Below are 17,175 nucleotides of genomic sequence, written 5' to 3' on the forward strand. Positions count from 1 at the left end.
AATTAATTGGAAGGATTGGGCACGTTTTTGGAAAATAATTTGAGAAAACATATTTTTGAAAGGGGGAATCCAAAAGAAAAAAAGGTTTGTGAAGGATCCAGAGAGGTTATTACAGACATCACAGAAAGTGGGTATTTTCTTTATGATCACCAGTAGCATCACATGTTCCATACTGAGATAGGACTCTTTGTAATAGTGCATAGAAAATGAAAGCAGTTCAAGGCAGCTTACTTTCTGTTGGTAGTGTTATGGCTAAAAAGTCTTGTATGAGATGTTTACTTAAATACAATGTGCTGTTGTCAACATTCTGTTCTGTGCATTTACTTAAGCTTAGGTGTGTTGATTATTATTTACTATTTGTACTTAAGGTGAATTTTCTACCAGTTTTATTTCCATGTGAAATAGTTTTTGTCTTTTCTGAGTGCTGGAATAACATTGGGTTCCCTTTTTTAAAAAAGTCATAGTCATGTGTCTGAATTCCAAACATTGTTCAGAAACAAATTTTGTTTCATCTTCTGGATTAGGAGCTCAAAGTCAGTGGTTGATCCATTTCACCAAACAAGCATAAAGAAACCAGTCCTCATGTTTTTACATTTTCTGTACTGTGGGAGTGAGCTTTAAAGGCAACCTTGTCCAGCAGGCAGGACACAGAAGAACCACTAAGATTGCCCATTTCTTTTCTCTCTAAGCTACCAAGTCAGATTTTGAACATTCTAGTACCAAAGTGAGGACATGTTACAGATGGAGAATACTGAGATTAGCCCCAAGACCAGAACCAAATAGCCCTTTATAGTTTTTCACAATAATCATTGACTTATAACCACAATAACCATTCGACAATACAACCATTGACTTGTTTTTCCTCTCTCTTTTAGGTAGTTGTGATCCTCCTACTGGATTATACTTTGCTGAGCTACTTGATGCATATAAAAATCAGTCTTCCTATCCTGTTGGGTCAGTTGTGAAATATAAATGCCAACCAGGCTATACTAAACAACTTGAACTTCCATCCTTTATTCAGTGCCTTACAAGCATGAAATGGTCGAGTGTTCTTGTGCACTGTGAAAGTGAGTCCCTCAGCATTCTTCTATTAGTTTTTAAAGAGAGGGGAAGAATAGATCAGTCCTTTACCCAAGAATGCTGCCTCAGGCCTAAATTCTCTTTGAACAGGCAACAAATTCAGTTGTACAATTCTACCTTTGTACATATTTATTTTAAATGAAAGATTACAAAGAATGGTTATCTTTGCACTTTATGATACCTTAATATAAAAAGGGAAGATAACATTTGCATAAAATAACATTTGTCTTGTTTTCTGCCAGAGCAATCATGTGGAAATCCAGGTGAACCAGAGAATGGCAGGTTGATTGAACCAAAAGATTTTCTTTTTGGCTCCAGTATAAATTTCACTTGTGATGAAGGGTAAGTGTCACGGACACCTATAAGGTTTTAATCGTACGCCTCTGCCTTTAACAAAAAGAAATTATACTGGAAAGCCTTTCCCCATCATTCCAGAGTGAAAAATCTTAATCAACTGACTTCTGCTTATTATTCAGATTTTCTCAGAATCTTGCCAGGAACAATTAGTGATCTTAATAAAAATCTACTCTTGCAGCCTAATGCTATATATATGTTTGTGCAGAAAGAAAATACACAGAGTATTTAGGTAAAGGCAGGGCTCATTTTGAGGGGAAACGCACAGGAACGCAGTTCCAGCAGTTCCCTAAAGAGGTCACATGTCAGGTAGCCCCACCCACCTGACTCTCAGCCATTTTGGGCCCGTTTGGGAATGGATTGGGGCCAAAACTGCCCGGATAGGGCCTCTGGTGGGTGGTGGATCACTCTTGCGCTCATCAGCGGTCTGATCCTGACCATTTTGGGCCCCTTTTCAGCCATTTTCAGCCCCTTTTTGCCATTTTGGGCCCAGTTTTGGCCCTGAATGGCCAGGATTCGGTCCAAAACAGCCAGAATAGGTGATGTCAGGGGGTGTGGCATAAGCAAAGCAGTTATACTAATGACACGCTTCTGGTGATGGCAAAAGGCGTGGCATACGCTAATGAGTTATGCTAATGAGTTCCTCCAGCTCTTTTTCTACGAAATGACCCCTGGGTAAAGGTAGTCCCCTGTGCAAGCACAGAGTCATTACTGACCCATGGGAGGATGTCACATCACTACGTTTTCTTGGCAGACTTTTGTTACGGGGTGGTTTGTCATTGCCTTCCCCAGTCATCTACACTTTACCCCCAGGAAACTGGTTACTCATTTTACCGACCTCGGAAGGATGGAAGGCTGAGTCAACCCTGAGCCAGCTACCGGAACCCAGCTTCGGCCAGGATCGAACTCAGGTCGTGAGCAGAGCTTGGGCTGCAGTACTGCAGCTTACCACTCTGCACCACGGGGCTTTTACAATGGATTTACTTTCTAGTTAATGTGGACAGGGTAGCCCACATATTAAATTTATCCTTCTTTAAAATACCAGTAGAATAAAATTAGAAGTGGTTTTTTGCTCCATTGCATGTCTACAAGCCTCAAAAGAGGTTATCCAGTTAGGATAGATGTAATTAGGCATCAAAGAGTTTGTATCTGTGCACTCCTGGCTGACAAGGAATATGATTCCTTTGATAACCCTTCACAATGCAGCCTCACTGGATGTCATGGGTCAGAATATCAAAATACCTGTGTGCTATGTGCTTTCAAGTCACTTCTGACTAGGTAGTTATCCATAACTACTTCTCTCTCTACAGGTACAGTCTAATTGGTCAGTCGTCTATACAGTGCGTGGTATCTGGTCAAAAAGTAACATGGAGTGGTGAAATTCCTCTTTGTCAGCGTAAGTGGGACATATTTTAAATCTTGGTAAGGAAATATTATTCCTGTATGGTTCCTTGCCAGTGTCATTGCTCCAGTGAACTAGATGATGGAAAAGAAAAATTAGATGATCAAAAACAGAAGTGCATCTTAAAGGAAGAAAATTGTAAAACTACTATTCCTTTCATTCCCCCCCCTTTCTAAAGACTAGATATTATTGTTTGATATGCCAGCCGCAAAGACAATACCATAGATTTTTTTTCTATAGTCTTTTCAGAAGTCATTCCCATGGTTCAGTTCCCTCTAAAGTTTAAACTGTGTTTCTGGTAACCAACTCTTCTGCCCTGTAGATGCAACCCATCTTTTCTTTACAATTTTTATTTCTATGCACATGGTCAAAAATCTTTAATGATCTTTTAGGTAAGAAATTAATAAAATGACCACATGGTTTTTAGTTTACTACACCATGCATATAATGTTTATTATGGAATAATATGGACCCATGAGGATTTGTGTGTGGGGGGGGTAATCTTATTTTCCCTCCTCTACTATTTCCTCTTTCCCTTCCCTGAAAGGCTCTATAGCCTCTCCCCTGTTCCTACTTTCTTCTGTGCTTTCTATTTACTAACCAACCTACCTTTATCTGCCCTCCTGTCTTCAGCTTTGCCTCCTCTTCCACAGACAGCCTGTCCCCAGTCTGGCTGCTGGGCTGAGCTAAGCGGCCTGGTGCTGGCCAGGCAGGGACATAGTTGCGTGTTAGGAAATCTGCACCTTACTTTCCACTGTCTCTTGCCTCCTCCTGACAACACTTTACTAGCTTTCCGTGCTTTCTTCTCTCCAACCGACCTTTTTCTGCCCCACCCCATCTTCAGTTATATTTATTAATTTATTTACTTCATTTATACCCCTCCTTTCTCTCCAGTGAGGACCCTCACAGCAATGGAGGGAAATGATGTAAGCTGCTTTGGGTACCAGTTGCAAAGAAAGACAGGGTATAAATGAAGTAAATAAATAATAGATATAGCTGAAGGTGGGGAGGCAGATAAAAGGTAGGCTGGTAGGTGGGTGTGAAGGAGAGAAGGAAGCAAGGAAAGATGAGAGGATATTGGGACTTACAAGAAAGGAAAGAGGAAATAGTGTTGGGGGGAGCGGGTGATATAGGGGGGAGCAAGGTCCTCTCACAAATCTTTATTGGTACTCCACAGTACAATTTGGCCTGGGCCTAGCAGTCAGCATCATGCAGCTGAGTTTTCCTGGCTGCCAGGGGAAGGGAAGGAGGGAAGGCCTAAGACAGGGGGACAGATAAAGGCTGGGAAGGAGAGAAGAAAGCAAAAACAGGGGAAAGGCTGTGGGGCCTTCCAGGGGAGGGGAGAATCATACCCCCCTGTTTGTTCCATAATAAACATTACGTGCAGGGTGAAGTAAATTAAAAATCATGTGGTTATTTCATTAATTTCTTACATGAAAGATCCTTAATGATTTATACCAATGTAGATAGGCAAAAAACTGTAAGGAAGCTGTCCTCAGTCCCCTTCCCTTCAGGGAAGGGAAAAATGACATACTGTGTGGGGGGGGATCCAAGGCCCCTCACAAATCCTTGCAGGTCCTGTTTGTATTGTACTACTGCTGTGATATAGCAATCATGTGTAACTATGCTTGTTCAAACAGCAAACACTTGAAAAAAATGCAGATGATAAAAAAATGAAATCATCCTTTTGATATCACAAGTTTGATAGATAGTAATGATATGAGCACCATATTTACTATGTATATTCAGGGGTTGGGCAGTCTATAAAATTATAAATAAATTATAAATATATCAATAAATTTAAGTTGTTTTTCATAGATTTTCAAGATTGGTCCATGCTCTGAGCTCAAATCAAACAGAACCTCCTTGAATGAGGAAGGGGAGACCCCAGTTGACGCCAGTATATTATAAACCCCAGTTGATTTGACATCAAAAAATGGGGTTCTCCATTTTTTCTGATCCTTGTCCCATGTGTGGACTCCCCATGTATCACCAGATGTTCCATTTTCTGCTTTGGGACATCAGGAACCAAGAAAACACTGTTGATGAACCTGGAGAAACACCTTTTTTAGAAGGAGGAGGGTCTGTTCACCTTTCTACATGGCACTTCCATTCTTTAAGATCAGCTTTTAAAAATGGATAAATGAATTAAGTATTTCCTGGACTGTACTGCACCTACTGCCAGTGTGCAGTAATGCATTGATTGTTATACTTGGACTTTGAAGACCTGGGTTCATTCCCAGTTCAGGCACGGAGCTCACTGGGTGCTCTTCGGCTAGTCTCATCCTAATCTATCTCACTGCGATAATTTTGGAGGGAGGGTGGAGTGAGAAAAAGATGCATACCAGCCCAAGCTCCTTGGAAGAAGGGTGACATAAAAATAATAATCACAATTGGTGACCAAGGTATTTGAAGAAGTGAGCTGAAAACTCATACCCTACCACTAATTTTGTTAGTCTTATAGGTTCTACTGGACTCTTGCTCTTTTCAGCTGGTGACCAGTTGGGAGACGTCTCCTTCCCCTTGGTCCCAAGACAATTATAAATACATATTACAACTGATCATTAACATGTCCATGGATTGGTTTATCTACCACTTTCAGTAGTGGTAGAGCCAGTTTGGTGTAGTAGTTAAGAGAGATGAGACTCTAATCTGGAGAACCAGGTTTGATTCCCCACTCCTCCACTTGAAGCCAGCTGGGTGACCTTGGGTCAGCCACAGCTGTCTGAAGCTCTCCTAGCCCCACCCACTTCACAGGGTGATTGGTGTTGGAGATAATAATAACATACTTTGTAAACTGCTCTGTGGGTGTTAAGTTGTCCTGAAAGGCAGTATATAAATTGAATGTTGTTGTTATTGTTATTGTTTTTGTTAATCCCTTAACACTGAGTTTGTGCCTTAGATGTTCATATTCAAATTGCTGATAGACCAAATGTATTGAATTAGAGAAGTCTCATCAATGACCTTTTTAATATTCTGTGTGTCTTGTAAGCACTTTTACATTTAAATTTTTCTTTTAACTCATGAGCTAATAATAGTTCTAATCTTTCTCCTAGGTAGACAATGTCCTTTTCCAAAGATAGAGAATGGAAAAATAGCAAATGAAAGTGACTTTCACCTGGGTGACCAAATAATGTTTCAATGTGATGAGGGGTGAGTTGTAGAACATGGAACAACTTTTGTGTCAATCTACTTTGTGTGTGTTATGACATATGTTACCATAAAGTGTTAATTATAAGAACAAATGGTTTTTATACCTCAGCTTTGAATTGTCACCTTTTCCAAACGAAACTTGTCATCTGTTCTGTGTCATACGGCAGTAAAGCAGGATACTTTAAGCATCCCAACCTCCTATTTCTGACAAAGTAGATTGTGGCAATCAGTTTTACCTAGTTCTATCCATGGGATTCAGAGTTTTTCATGGATTAGTGCCATTGTCTTTTTAAGATGTTGACCTAATGTTGAAAACTCCAGTGATATTTTCTTTCTGTATGTGGTATAAAGCAAGGCTCTGATCTGCTCTGAGGAGGCTGATATAGTATACTCACACCTTGAGGTTTTAGTGGCTTGTTAGGGTAAGGGTTAGGGTAAAAAGAGCTGCCAAACATTTGAGTTATCATAAACAACTTGACAGTCCCCCCCCCCAGTTGGAATAAGAGGCAGACACAAGGCTTGGGTAATAAAGGGCCACTTTTATTTAGGCAACAACATGAACTGAGTGCTGATGCAGAGGCAGGGCTGTCCTGTTAAGGCACTTAGCCCCGCCCCCTTCCCATGTGACCCTGAGAGGCCGGGGAAATGCTGCCGTTTATCCTCTGCGGCGGAAAATGCAGCTCCCAGCCTCAAGCCCTTGGCTGCCGGCCGGGTGGGGGCCGAATTCTCTGCAGACCCTCCCAGCAGAGCAGGGGAGCTTAGAAAATCACTCCACAACTGCTAATAGATAACTATGAGTTAAAATCAAGGTTTTCTCTCTCACTCCAGTACATAGGTATAGGGTTACCAACTGCCTAGAAAAAATATCTCATACCTTTAGTAGAGATTTAATGTGCAGAAATGGACAGCTGAAGCTTTTCATGGCATGGAGATAAGTTTCTGCTAAAGGGACAGGACTTTTCTTCAAGTAGTTGGCAACCTTACATAGGTAAGACTTTTTTACATGCTGACCAAGGCCGTTTTCACACGCGCCCTGGGAAATTGCGCAAACTCACGGCATGAAGCTTCTTGCAAACTCCTGGCATGATCCCCTTTAATGACCCGATGACGTCAGAAAAAGCTCCATTAAACGGGATCGTGCTGGGAAATTGCGCTAGGAAGACACTTTTATGCCGTGAGTTTTGCACAATCTTCCAGGTGCATGGCTGTGTGAAAACAGCCCAAGTAGTTGTTGCAACAGAGCTCAACCATCACCTCCTTAACATCAGGGCTCTTCAAAGCGTGAGACAGGATCTTTCACCAATTCTTCTAACTCAGTGATTTTGAGACTGAGGCCCTGACAGATGTGTACTCATCTGCCTGTCATAGTGTTGGCTATGAGCTAGAAGCCAGTTGAGATCCCCTACTTTTCCTATATTCTCCTCCCTCACAGATTTTGTAAAACCCCAGTGGCCAAGTGTGTCTCTGTTGCCTCAGTTTTCCTTTACAGCTCCTTCATGATGTCACCAGCCACCCAGTTCCTAACAGCAACTATTCTTCTGCTACAGCAAGACAATATGTACTACAAATGAACAGCCTTCATAGGGATGTGAAATTGCACCGATAGTTTACTTCAAGATTATTACTGCTTTGGTATTAATGTCAGCAAAGATCCCCTCTGGGATTGGCAAGGGAAGAGACTTCATGCTTTCCCTGTTACCTGGGAAAATCCTTTGTTGTTTTGTTAACCTGGAAAGGCACACAATAATTTCTCTTTGCTTCAGAAAGGATCTCTGTGTATATAATACATACTGTGATCCTCTGTGCTGATTAGATACAGTTGTTTAATGAATTTATGTAGAAAGCTGGAGGTAGAGATGGACTGGTTCTTCCCTGAGCACTTTCATTATGTGTTGATTTGTCCAGGAATTTTAATGCTAAATGCATTTACTCACTCACTCACTCACTCACTCACTCACTCACTCACTCACTCACTTACTGCCTTTCTCCCCAATGGGGACTCAAAGTAGCTTACATCATTCTCATTTCCTCCATTTCATCCTCACAACAACCCTTTGAGGTAGGTGTGGGTGGAATTGTGTGACTGTGAGCTTCCATGGCAGAGTGGGGATTTGAACCTGGGTTTCCCAGATTCTACTGCAACACTCTAAACACTACACCACACTGACTGTCCAGTGCCCCTCAGTCAGAGCAACCAGAATCTGTGTGATACATTCCTTACATTGATTGACATTGGCAAAGAGGGACATTGCTAGTGATACATGGACTAACTACAATATATATTTCCCATCATGTTTTTTTCTTATGACTGCTTCAACCATAGACAACTTAAAGCTTCTTGTGGGCCTGTGTGTGTGTGTGTGCGTGTTATATAACATTAAGTTGCTTCCAACTTATGTAAGAGCAGCCATGATGAGGGAACTAGAAAATATCCATAAAGATAATGATGTCTCTCTGGGGGCCAAGATCAAAATAATCCACTCTGTGATATTCCCCATTGCTATATATGGATGTGAAAGTTGGACAATGAAGAAAGCTGACAGGGAGAAAAAATCATTTGAAATGTGGTGCTGGAGAAGTGTTTTGTGGATACCATGGATGGCCAAAAAACAAATAAGTGGGTTCTAGACCCAATCAAGCCTGAATTTTCCCTAGAAGCTAAAATGAGAAAACTGAGACTATCACATCATGAAAAGATAAGACTCTGGAAAAGTCAATAATACTAGGAAAAGCTGATATGGCCCTCTCTATTTTTCTTTTGCTGTCTCCAAGGGGTAAAGTGAGTGAGCCTTAAAAAAAAATTACGGTAATTCCGCCTTGGGTTTAGGAGGAACATGGCAGTGACTTGGACAACCTAGGCTCTTGAAACATGAAAACATGTGACTCAGTCTGAAGCCAGAAACGAGTGGATTTTCAGTGGTATAGAACATTCTCAGCATTTTTTACAGCAGTATTTGCATGAACAGTAAAGCTCACTGACAGCTTTCTATATCAGTGGGGGTGGGGGGAATCCTGTATTTGCAAACTCTTTGCTGCCTTTACTAAAAGATAAATTTTCTCTTTCTCTTAGGCATAGATTAATAGGGCACAATGGTGCTCGTTGCGTGTTGTTGAAAAACAATAATGTAGATTGGGACAAGGACCCTCCATATTGTGAACGTAAGATGACTTCTTTATTAAAGCCATAAAGGTCTGTTTTGAGGAACTTCAGTGTAACTCTTGTATTACAAACTGTTCTGGATGACTGTGGTTAGGCCTGATTTAGATATAGGCATGCACTTATATCACATCATTTAACTCCTGGCCAGAGGTACACCACAGCTAACATATTTGGTTCATTACTGGGTATAGTACACGTTATGCAATTATGGAGTCTCTGATTCCTTTTTAAGCCTTTATTATTACAGCATGCCTACTTCGTATTCTTTACAACAACTCAATCAACAGAAAATCATACCATCCATTATAACAAATACAAAGACCTCTAAGGAGACAATTAGATGAGCCCGAACAGGGGTCATTTCGTAGAAAAAGAGCTGGAGGAACTCATTAGCATAACTTATTAGCATATGCCACGCCCCTTGCCATCACCGGAAATGTGTCATTAGCACAACTGATTTGCATATGCCACACCCCTGACATCACCTATCCTAGCGGTTTTGGACCCAATCCTGGCCATTCAATGCCGAAATTGGATCTAAAATGGCAAAAAGGGGCTGAACGTGGACGAAAAGGGGCCCAAAATGGTCAGGATTGGGCCGCTGCTGAGCAGGAGAGTGATCCACCACCCGTCAGAGGCCGAATCCGGGCCATTTTGGCCCCAATCCAGAACAAAACAGGCCCAAAATGGCCGAGAGTCAGGTGGGCGGGGCCACCTGACATGTGACCTCTCTGGGGAACTGCCAGAACTGCATTCCTGTGTGTTCCCCCTCAAAATGAGCCCTGAGCCCATAAGTAACTTACCCTAAAATAAGGAGGTAACGGGCAAAGAGCCCCTTCTAAGAAGAAGCTCTCTCTATCAGTTTAGCTTGTCATATTTATAGGGTTTCAGACCCTTCTCTTAACACTAGATGTTTCAAAGACTCAAATTCTTGGCTAACTTATTATCTTATGACTTCATGCACCAAACAAGGTTATCCATATTGGAAAATCTTCTTGAAACATATATCCATAGTTAGGTCATTCTTGCCCCTTCTTGTCTTAACAAAATGTATGTGAAATTAGTGATTACAACTTTCTCAAACCTTTGAATATCTTTGTCCCTCCACCAATGCATCTATAATCTTGCTAGCTTCTATGAAGTTAGATATTCCTGCCATTCTCAGATACTACCTGTACCTGGGTCTCGGTACATTATATATGTTGATATGTTAGATAGCTCTTCTAATTTACTCATGGCAATACAACTGTGAAACTATCTAGTTATGGGGCTGGGCTAACCTTGTTTCTGTGTGCATAGATGTCTTGAATAACTATCTGGGTCATATCCATCAACTGTTCCCCTACATATCCATGACAAAACATTAACATTGAAATCCTAAGCAGAGTTCTCCCACTCTAAGTCCATTGAAATCAATAGTCTTAGACTGGAGGAACTCTGCTTAGGATTTCACCATTAGTGAGTCATGACTGAGGGTCTCCATATGTTGTATTGGCTATCCATCTTCTTCCTTCCCTTCAAACTAATATACAAAGTCAGCATGCACCACACTGATTGAGTGTGAAATACCCATCACAATAGTTATCTGAGGGTCTCTTTACATGGACACCAAACTTGAGTATGATTGGGAAAAACCCATGGACAAAGAAACCTTGATTGTATTTGCAACTTCTTTATGGGCAGGGATGGTTCAATTTCATGAGTAATCCTGACCATCTCATTTCTTCAGCCTTAGTAGGCATCATCCTTACCCATATGGCTGTTACTCCATGGGAGTCCTGGAAGCCTGGTAATAGCCTTTGCCAGGGTCAGAAAGGACTGCTGAGACAAAATGCAAAAGTCATAATGAACATTCATCTTTGGTACTTACTTTGTATTATGTTAAACTGTTCTTATTACTCATAGAAGAAGAAAACTCTTGCAGAGTATCAGATAACAGAGCAGTCCTTCAAGCACTGTGCTTCTGTGTACTTTGCATACATTTCAGTAGAGCATGCCAGAAAGTCCATGGAAGTAGAGCAGCTGCAGTGCTAGAAGGGTACAGAACTGTCCCCTACATGTGTTGCTGAAATGTGCTGTCTCATTGATTGGAAAGCAAGAAGATTCAGCTTATGGCCTTGATCTGGTAAGTCATGAATGACATAAATGAAAGCAATGAGACTTAGAGCCAAGCTACAAGAAATGAAATACACGAAGAGGAGCACGTAAAGGGAGTCGCAATGTTAGCCGGGAAGCTGAGTTTTAAAATAGATCAGAAGACTTTGTTAATTTCCCTCTCTACAGAACCAGGGAGATCTCTGCTGAGAGGGTCTGTTAATTTCCTCTTCACATCAGTTTCACCTCCCCTTCTGCAAGGCTAAGAGGGAAAAAATGCTTTGAGCAGGGATCTCCCTGGCTCTTTAAAGAGGGGGAATTGACAAAGCCTTCCAATCTCTTTTAAAACTCAGCTTCCTGGCTAACATTGTGACTTCTTTCACAAGCTCTAACTTGTGTAATTTGTCTCTTGTAAGTTGTAGCTTAGCTCGTAGATTCATTGACACTAATTTTCTCATTGGTTTCAATGAGACTTAGTCATGATTAACTTTGGTCGGATTGGGGCCATTATGCTGAGTGTAATAGAAGCAACTAAGTTGTTTGGCTTTTTAACGTACATGGAGGGAAAATGTTGTGCTGGTTTCATGATGTGTGTAGATTTACATATTTTTAGCTTACTTCTTCCTGAACATGCTTGTGGTACAGCAGTACAGGGTGTAGCAATACTAAAGCAAAACCTACAATTAGATTAAACAATTAATACATAGATTAATATATAGGTTTCTAAAACTATCTCATACAAGCTTATTGCCCCCTCAGTTGGAAGAAAGAGACTGACACAGGTTTTGGTATAAATGGCCGCTTTATTAAACATAACATCAACGCTAAACTGCGGCAAGGGCAAACTATGCGGTACAGGTCAAGCCACGGGGTCACCTTTGTCCACCGCCTTGACCTGTATGGGCGAGCCCCGCTGCCCCGGGCGTAATCCATTCGTGGAATGGCCTCAGCCCGGCCGGCCAGGCAAAGGGTTCCCCCTCAAGCTCCTAAAGCCTCAGCCGTACAGCATGAGGGAAGGACTTGCACCTGGGGTTCCCTGGAGGCAGTCTGCACAGGTGGTGGTAGCCATGAAGCATACCATCCTTCCTGAGAGACCCCATTTCCCCACCGATGGGGAATTGCCAAAGGGGTGCTCACCAGCCCGCTCCCTATTTCCCAACTTACTCCTGCCAGGGGAAGTCTACAGAGCACCACCCCTGAAACACCTCAAACTCTGCTTCAGTACAAGGTAGGCGAAAAAACCAGCCCCCCACAAAAGCCAATCAGGGGGAGCCGGGAAAAAATTCCTACCTGGCTCCAAACCAGCAACCGGCTAATCCTGAACTGAAACAGGGAGAGGAGGGTGGGCCGAACGCTTGGAGCAACTGCACAGGGAAAGGGGGCAGAGACGCATAACGGCTCTCTCTCCGCCCGCCCCCTGAAAGGCCCGGATGGCCGGGAAACAAGACTCCTCCTCCATCCGAGGAGGCAAACTCCGGCCCCACGGCCAAAGCCATTCATGGCTGCCGTGGGTGGCCGCAATCTCATATGCTGAAAGTCATCCTCAAAGGTATGAATTTGCATATATATATATATATATATATATAAGAGAAAGAGAGCATTCGGTTCAACATCCAGGAGCTGAAAATTCACAGCTGCTAAATCATTTTAAAGTGGGTTTATCTAGCAAAGGTATTCTTGAGAAAACGGTCTGAATATTTTAACATTTTGATCCTAAACACTTTTCATGGGAGCCCCTGAGTACACACAAGTTTTCACAACCAGGCAGAGAATGCTTACCCAGAACCATTTTAGGTCTGGGAAAACACATGGGTGTGGGAGACTTAAGCTCCTTCTCCTGACAATCTGCTGAGCTGATCGAAACTGAGCCCACATATACCTTGGAATTGGGCTCTGAGTATAAAACCCATAGAGCACGTCAACAGGACCAGGGTGGATGTGAGCGGGAGACCCAAGGTCAATCAGTCATATAGTTAGCCCCTGAGGCCCAATATTGTTAGTATTATGCTTGTGGGAAGGATAGGATATAAATCAAATGTATAAATAAATAAAATCTTTTAGTGGATTGATACATTATCTGAAGCAACAAGAAATGGAATTACCTGTTGTATGTTAAACGTGGGCTATGCAGGATCTGCAAACAAAAGACAAGCATGACTGATAATTGGAGTTCCTGCTGATTGTACCCCAGGATCTTCTTTGGTGAAACCATTTCTTATTTAATGCTACTTTTCTCTTTCCATTGGTCCATTACAGTAGAGCAGAAATCCCAAAAGGAAATTTGGTAATTTCATATTAGCCTTAATACACATGGGAGAACATACTAACGTTTGAATACAATCCTGGACATAAGTTAATAGGGAATAGTGTTATTAAATGTGTACCTGCTCCTCCAATCTTAGATAAATGGTTTTTATTCTGAAGTGTCTTTCAGAACTATTACTTTCAGTCATTAAGCCATTATGGTTCTGTTCCCCCTCTCTCATTCTTTTTGATCAGGTGTTCTCCCAGCTCTTCCTTCAGGAGGAGATAAAAAAGATAGCACTTCAGCAGGTTCGGTAATGGGGCACTTCAGAAAATGAAGCTGGCAATAGGGGAGGGTCAGGGTTTTTTAAAAGCAAGTTTCTAGCCTTTGAGGCAGTGTGATTGTATTTGAAATTTTGTGATTATTAATTGGTGAATCCTCGGAAGACTGGGAGGGATTTCCAGAGAACATTGTTCAGTGAGTGTTTGGCCTTTCCTATGATTTTTGGAAGGAAAACAAATTCTCTAAAACAACCAAACAGAACCTTAGTTAGCTTAATGTACAGGCTGCCACCTTTTGTCTGCCTAGTACCGCCTCTTTTGGTTAGGTTTCAGAAACCTATGTAAGGCAACCTTGTCCCTGTAAGTTTCTGGTAATTGTTTATCATCACTGAATGTATTTGCTGATGAATTTTATTACTGATTGGTTTTTTCACTGTTTTGATTGTCTGTTGTTGCTGGGCTTAGTAATTTTGTATAGTTGAGTGATGATGTTCTGGTCACATTATGCTTATTTTATTAGGATAGTTGAATATGATGTAACTAGCAGTTATCAGAGTTTATACACTAAGTTTCTAATAACAACAACAACATAATAATATTCTATTTATATGCCACCCTTCAGGATAACTTAATGCCCACTCAGAGCAGTTTACAAAGTGTGTTATCCTCTTGACAATCCCTCTGTGAGGTGGGTGGGGTGGAGAGAGCTCCAAGAAGCAGTGACTGATTCAGGGTTAACCAGCTGGCTTCAAGCAGAGGCAAACCCGGTTCTCCAGATTATTAGAGTCTTGCCACTCTTAACTCTTAAATTTGAACATAGTCGAACATTCAACACCCCCCCCCACTCCCCGTTACCTTTTTTCGCTGTTCTGTATTGCAACTGAACTCTTCTGCAAGGAAACGGCTGCATGGGAATCAGGAGGAAAGCTGAGAAAACCACAGTAGTTACTTGATTGCACGTGCGGTCCTATAACGAGTGCCTAGAGGCAATTTGGTGTCAAACTGATTTGTTTCATTAAGACGCTGAGGCTCAGTAGGACCCTTCTTCCCTCTCTGTGTGGAACACATAGCTGGTGTTGGTTTACAGTGGTACACTTTACCATGTGTACACACACAGGTAGTCACTTGTCTTTTTTTTTTTCCATTGCAGATGAAATTTTACTTCCTTCATCTGGACCCAATGTCACCTCTACCTTTCCTACTTATACTAGTTCTTTACCCACACTCCAAACAGAGTTAGCCTGGGAGAAGCTGTTCATAATACTACAAGAGATCAAGGATTTAATAAACATAAAAAGTAAGTTATCTGCATTTATGTATAAAGATGAGTCAGAGATGCATATCAGCTTGCCTTTCTGCTTACTTAGCAAATGTCATTTATTTTTATGAACAGCAAAGTCCTTCGAAGAACGCCTGGATGGGTTAGAAAAGAAAGTGGACAAAGTCATATATGAAATGAAGTCCTGCTGCCAACAGTCTAGAGAAGAGAGGCTGGAGGAGGAGGTGGAGGAAGAGTCATGACGATGCTAACTCCAAATGCTCTGACAGTGGCATTCGAGCAACTCTTTCCTGGGAGGCTCATAGGATAGACCTGAGTAGAACTGCTTAGGATTGCTCTCTAAAAATTTTTGGTGATAGTAAAGCATTGTCAGCACACAGGGTGAAGCAGACGCATTGCAGGATCAACGCTAAAAACATGGATGAAGGCATATTTAGGTGGCTATCTATTTTGAAAAACTTGGGGGGTAATAACTTTGTGCTAGATTGTAATGAATAACTGCCACCTGGATAAAGCCTAATTTAGTAGCAAAAAGAAAGACCATTCAGAACCATGTAGTATTCAATTGTATAATTTTTATCTCATTTAATGCTGTACCAAATCAAAATCTAGATGCATTCAATCTTCAAATTGTTTGTGAGGTATAACTGAAGTACTGATATATAGATAAGTATAGAGATATAGGTTTGGTAAATAAGTAGGAAAATAGATTACAGATCTCTTATTGCTATTTTGACATAATAAACTTTATTAAAGGATAGTTTTAATATACACTTTAGTAAATGTCTGCTTTATAAATGTCAATCCTTGTGTGAGCTCCTCAGTTTCACATGGTACATGATGTGATGTGCCAGCATGGGACCACGCACTCTTCACATACCAAGAACGGCCCAATTCTCTAAAAATCAGCCAAACATGACCTATATCACTTCCACATTGCACCAGAAGTTGTGTGGCTAGGTACCCGCTACCCTCATACCCCCAACACTGGTTTCCCTTGGCGGGGGGGACCTGGCAACCCAGATACAAGGTCCACAAACTTTGGAGGCTTAGGGGATATATATTCAGATATGTGATTGCTGGAGTGCCAGGACTATGAATTATTCAAAGAGACAGCAAGGCAGAGATTTCACTTAACTCTGAGGTCCAAAGAAGCCTGAGGAAATATATTGTCAGTTGTCCAGTCAGTTAGAACAGGCCAGTTATCCCAACAACTGTCCAGATAAATTGGTCGAAACTGTTATTAAAGAGATAATTATTAAGGTCCTAGAAGAACAATACCTGCTGAAGGAAAACCAGCATGGGTTCTGCAAAAGAAAGTCCTGTTTCACCAAAACTTTGGGGTTCTTTGAGAAAGTGAACAAACTTGCAGATAATGGTGACCCAGTAGACATTATAGTGGAGTCCTCAGTAGGTAGTCCATGAAGCACTGATAGCCTGTTGCAGAGTAGTTCATGCATCACATACAAGACCAGTGGGAAAAATCTGCTATCAGGGCCCCTACTACAGACCTTTAGCAAATTTTCTGATTGGCAACTGCCACTCCTTGCCTACCATATCTTGCACCTGTAAATGAGTAAGAGTCTCTACTGAGGACTTGGAGCCTGTTCCTTGTGCTATTGATTATGTTTTGGCCACTGGCTGGGATGCAATTACCCGCTACCCTCTCAGTGTGGGGCTGCACAGAAACCATGAAGATGAAAACAGGGTGGCATTTACCTGTCCCTGTTGTCAAAGCAGATCACTGCCGGACTGCATCTTCAATCTTATTTGCCAGAAAATAGTGTTCCAGCCTCTCCACATACTGAGACCAGTCACTGACTCCATCAAACTCTGGCATCACAGCATACATTGCCATGGTCACTGTAGCTTTATCCGCGTTGCCAAGGCCTTCCCCGGCCTCTGTTTAGTGGAGAACAAACAGCCCACAGCATGAAGGGGAAATGAAGCCAAAGTACTACACAGGCTTCTCGGCCTTAAGGGATCAGGGGGGAAATACTAAACAGTTCAATAAGGGAGAACAGTTCAATAAGGGAACATCACCAAATTCACAATTTGCCATGATATAACAATCTCCCTTCTTGATTCTTATTCAGAAGTAAGCATCTCTTAAATCCAGCTCGGAGA

General features: G+C 41.7%; 1 protein-coding gene across 4 annotated transcripts in view; it reads left to right on the forward strand.

The window, feature by feature from the left end:
* Positions 1-15,819, forward strand: part of LOC129329825 (complement component receptor 1-like protein) — a 52,350-nt gene extending 36,531 nt beyond the window's left edge. For all 4 annotated transcript variants that reach the window (XM_054979494.1, XM_054979493.1, XM_054979491.1 and 1 more), the window contains 7 exons: positions 876-1,067; positions 1,323-1,422; positions 2,745-2,830; positions 5,893-5,989; positions 9,060-9,148; positions 14,920-15,066; positions 15,163-15,819. In XM_054979494.1, the coding sequence (XP_054835469.1) occupies positions 876-1,067; positions 1,323-1,422; positions 2,745-2,830; positions 5,893-5,989; positions 9,060-9,148; positions 14,920-15,066; positions 15,163-15,290 (839 nt within the window). In that variant the 3' untranslated portion in view covers positions 15,291-15,819. The remainder of the gene's footprint in view (positions 1-875; positions 1,068-1,322; positions 1,423-2,744; positions 2,831-5,892; positions 5,990-9,059; positions 9,149-14,919; positions 15,067-15,162) is intronic.
* The last annotated feature ends 1,356 nt before the right edge of the window (positions 15,820-17,175 follow it).

Source organism: Eublepharis macularius, chromosome 5, assembly GCF_028583425.1.
Source record: "Eublepharis macularius isolate TG4126 chromosome 5, MPM_Emac_v1.0, whole genome shotgun sequence".
Lineage (NCBI taxonomy): Eukaryota > Metazoa > Chordata > Lepidosauria > Squamata > Eublepharidae > Eublepharis > Eublepharis macularius.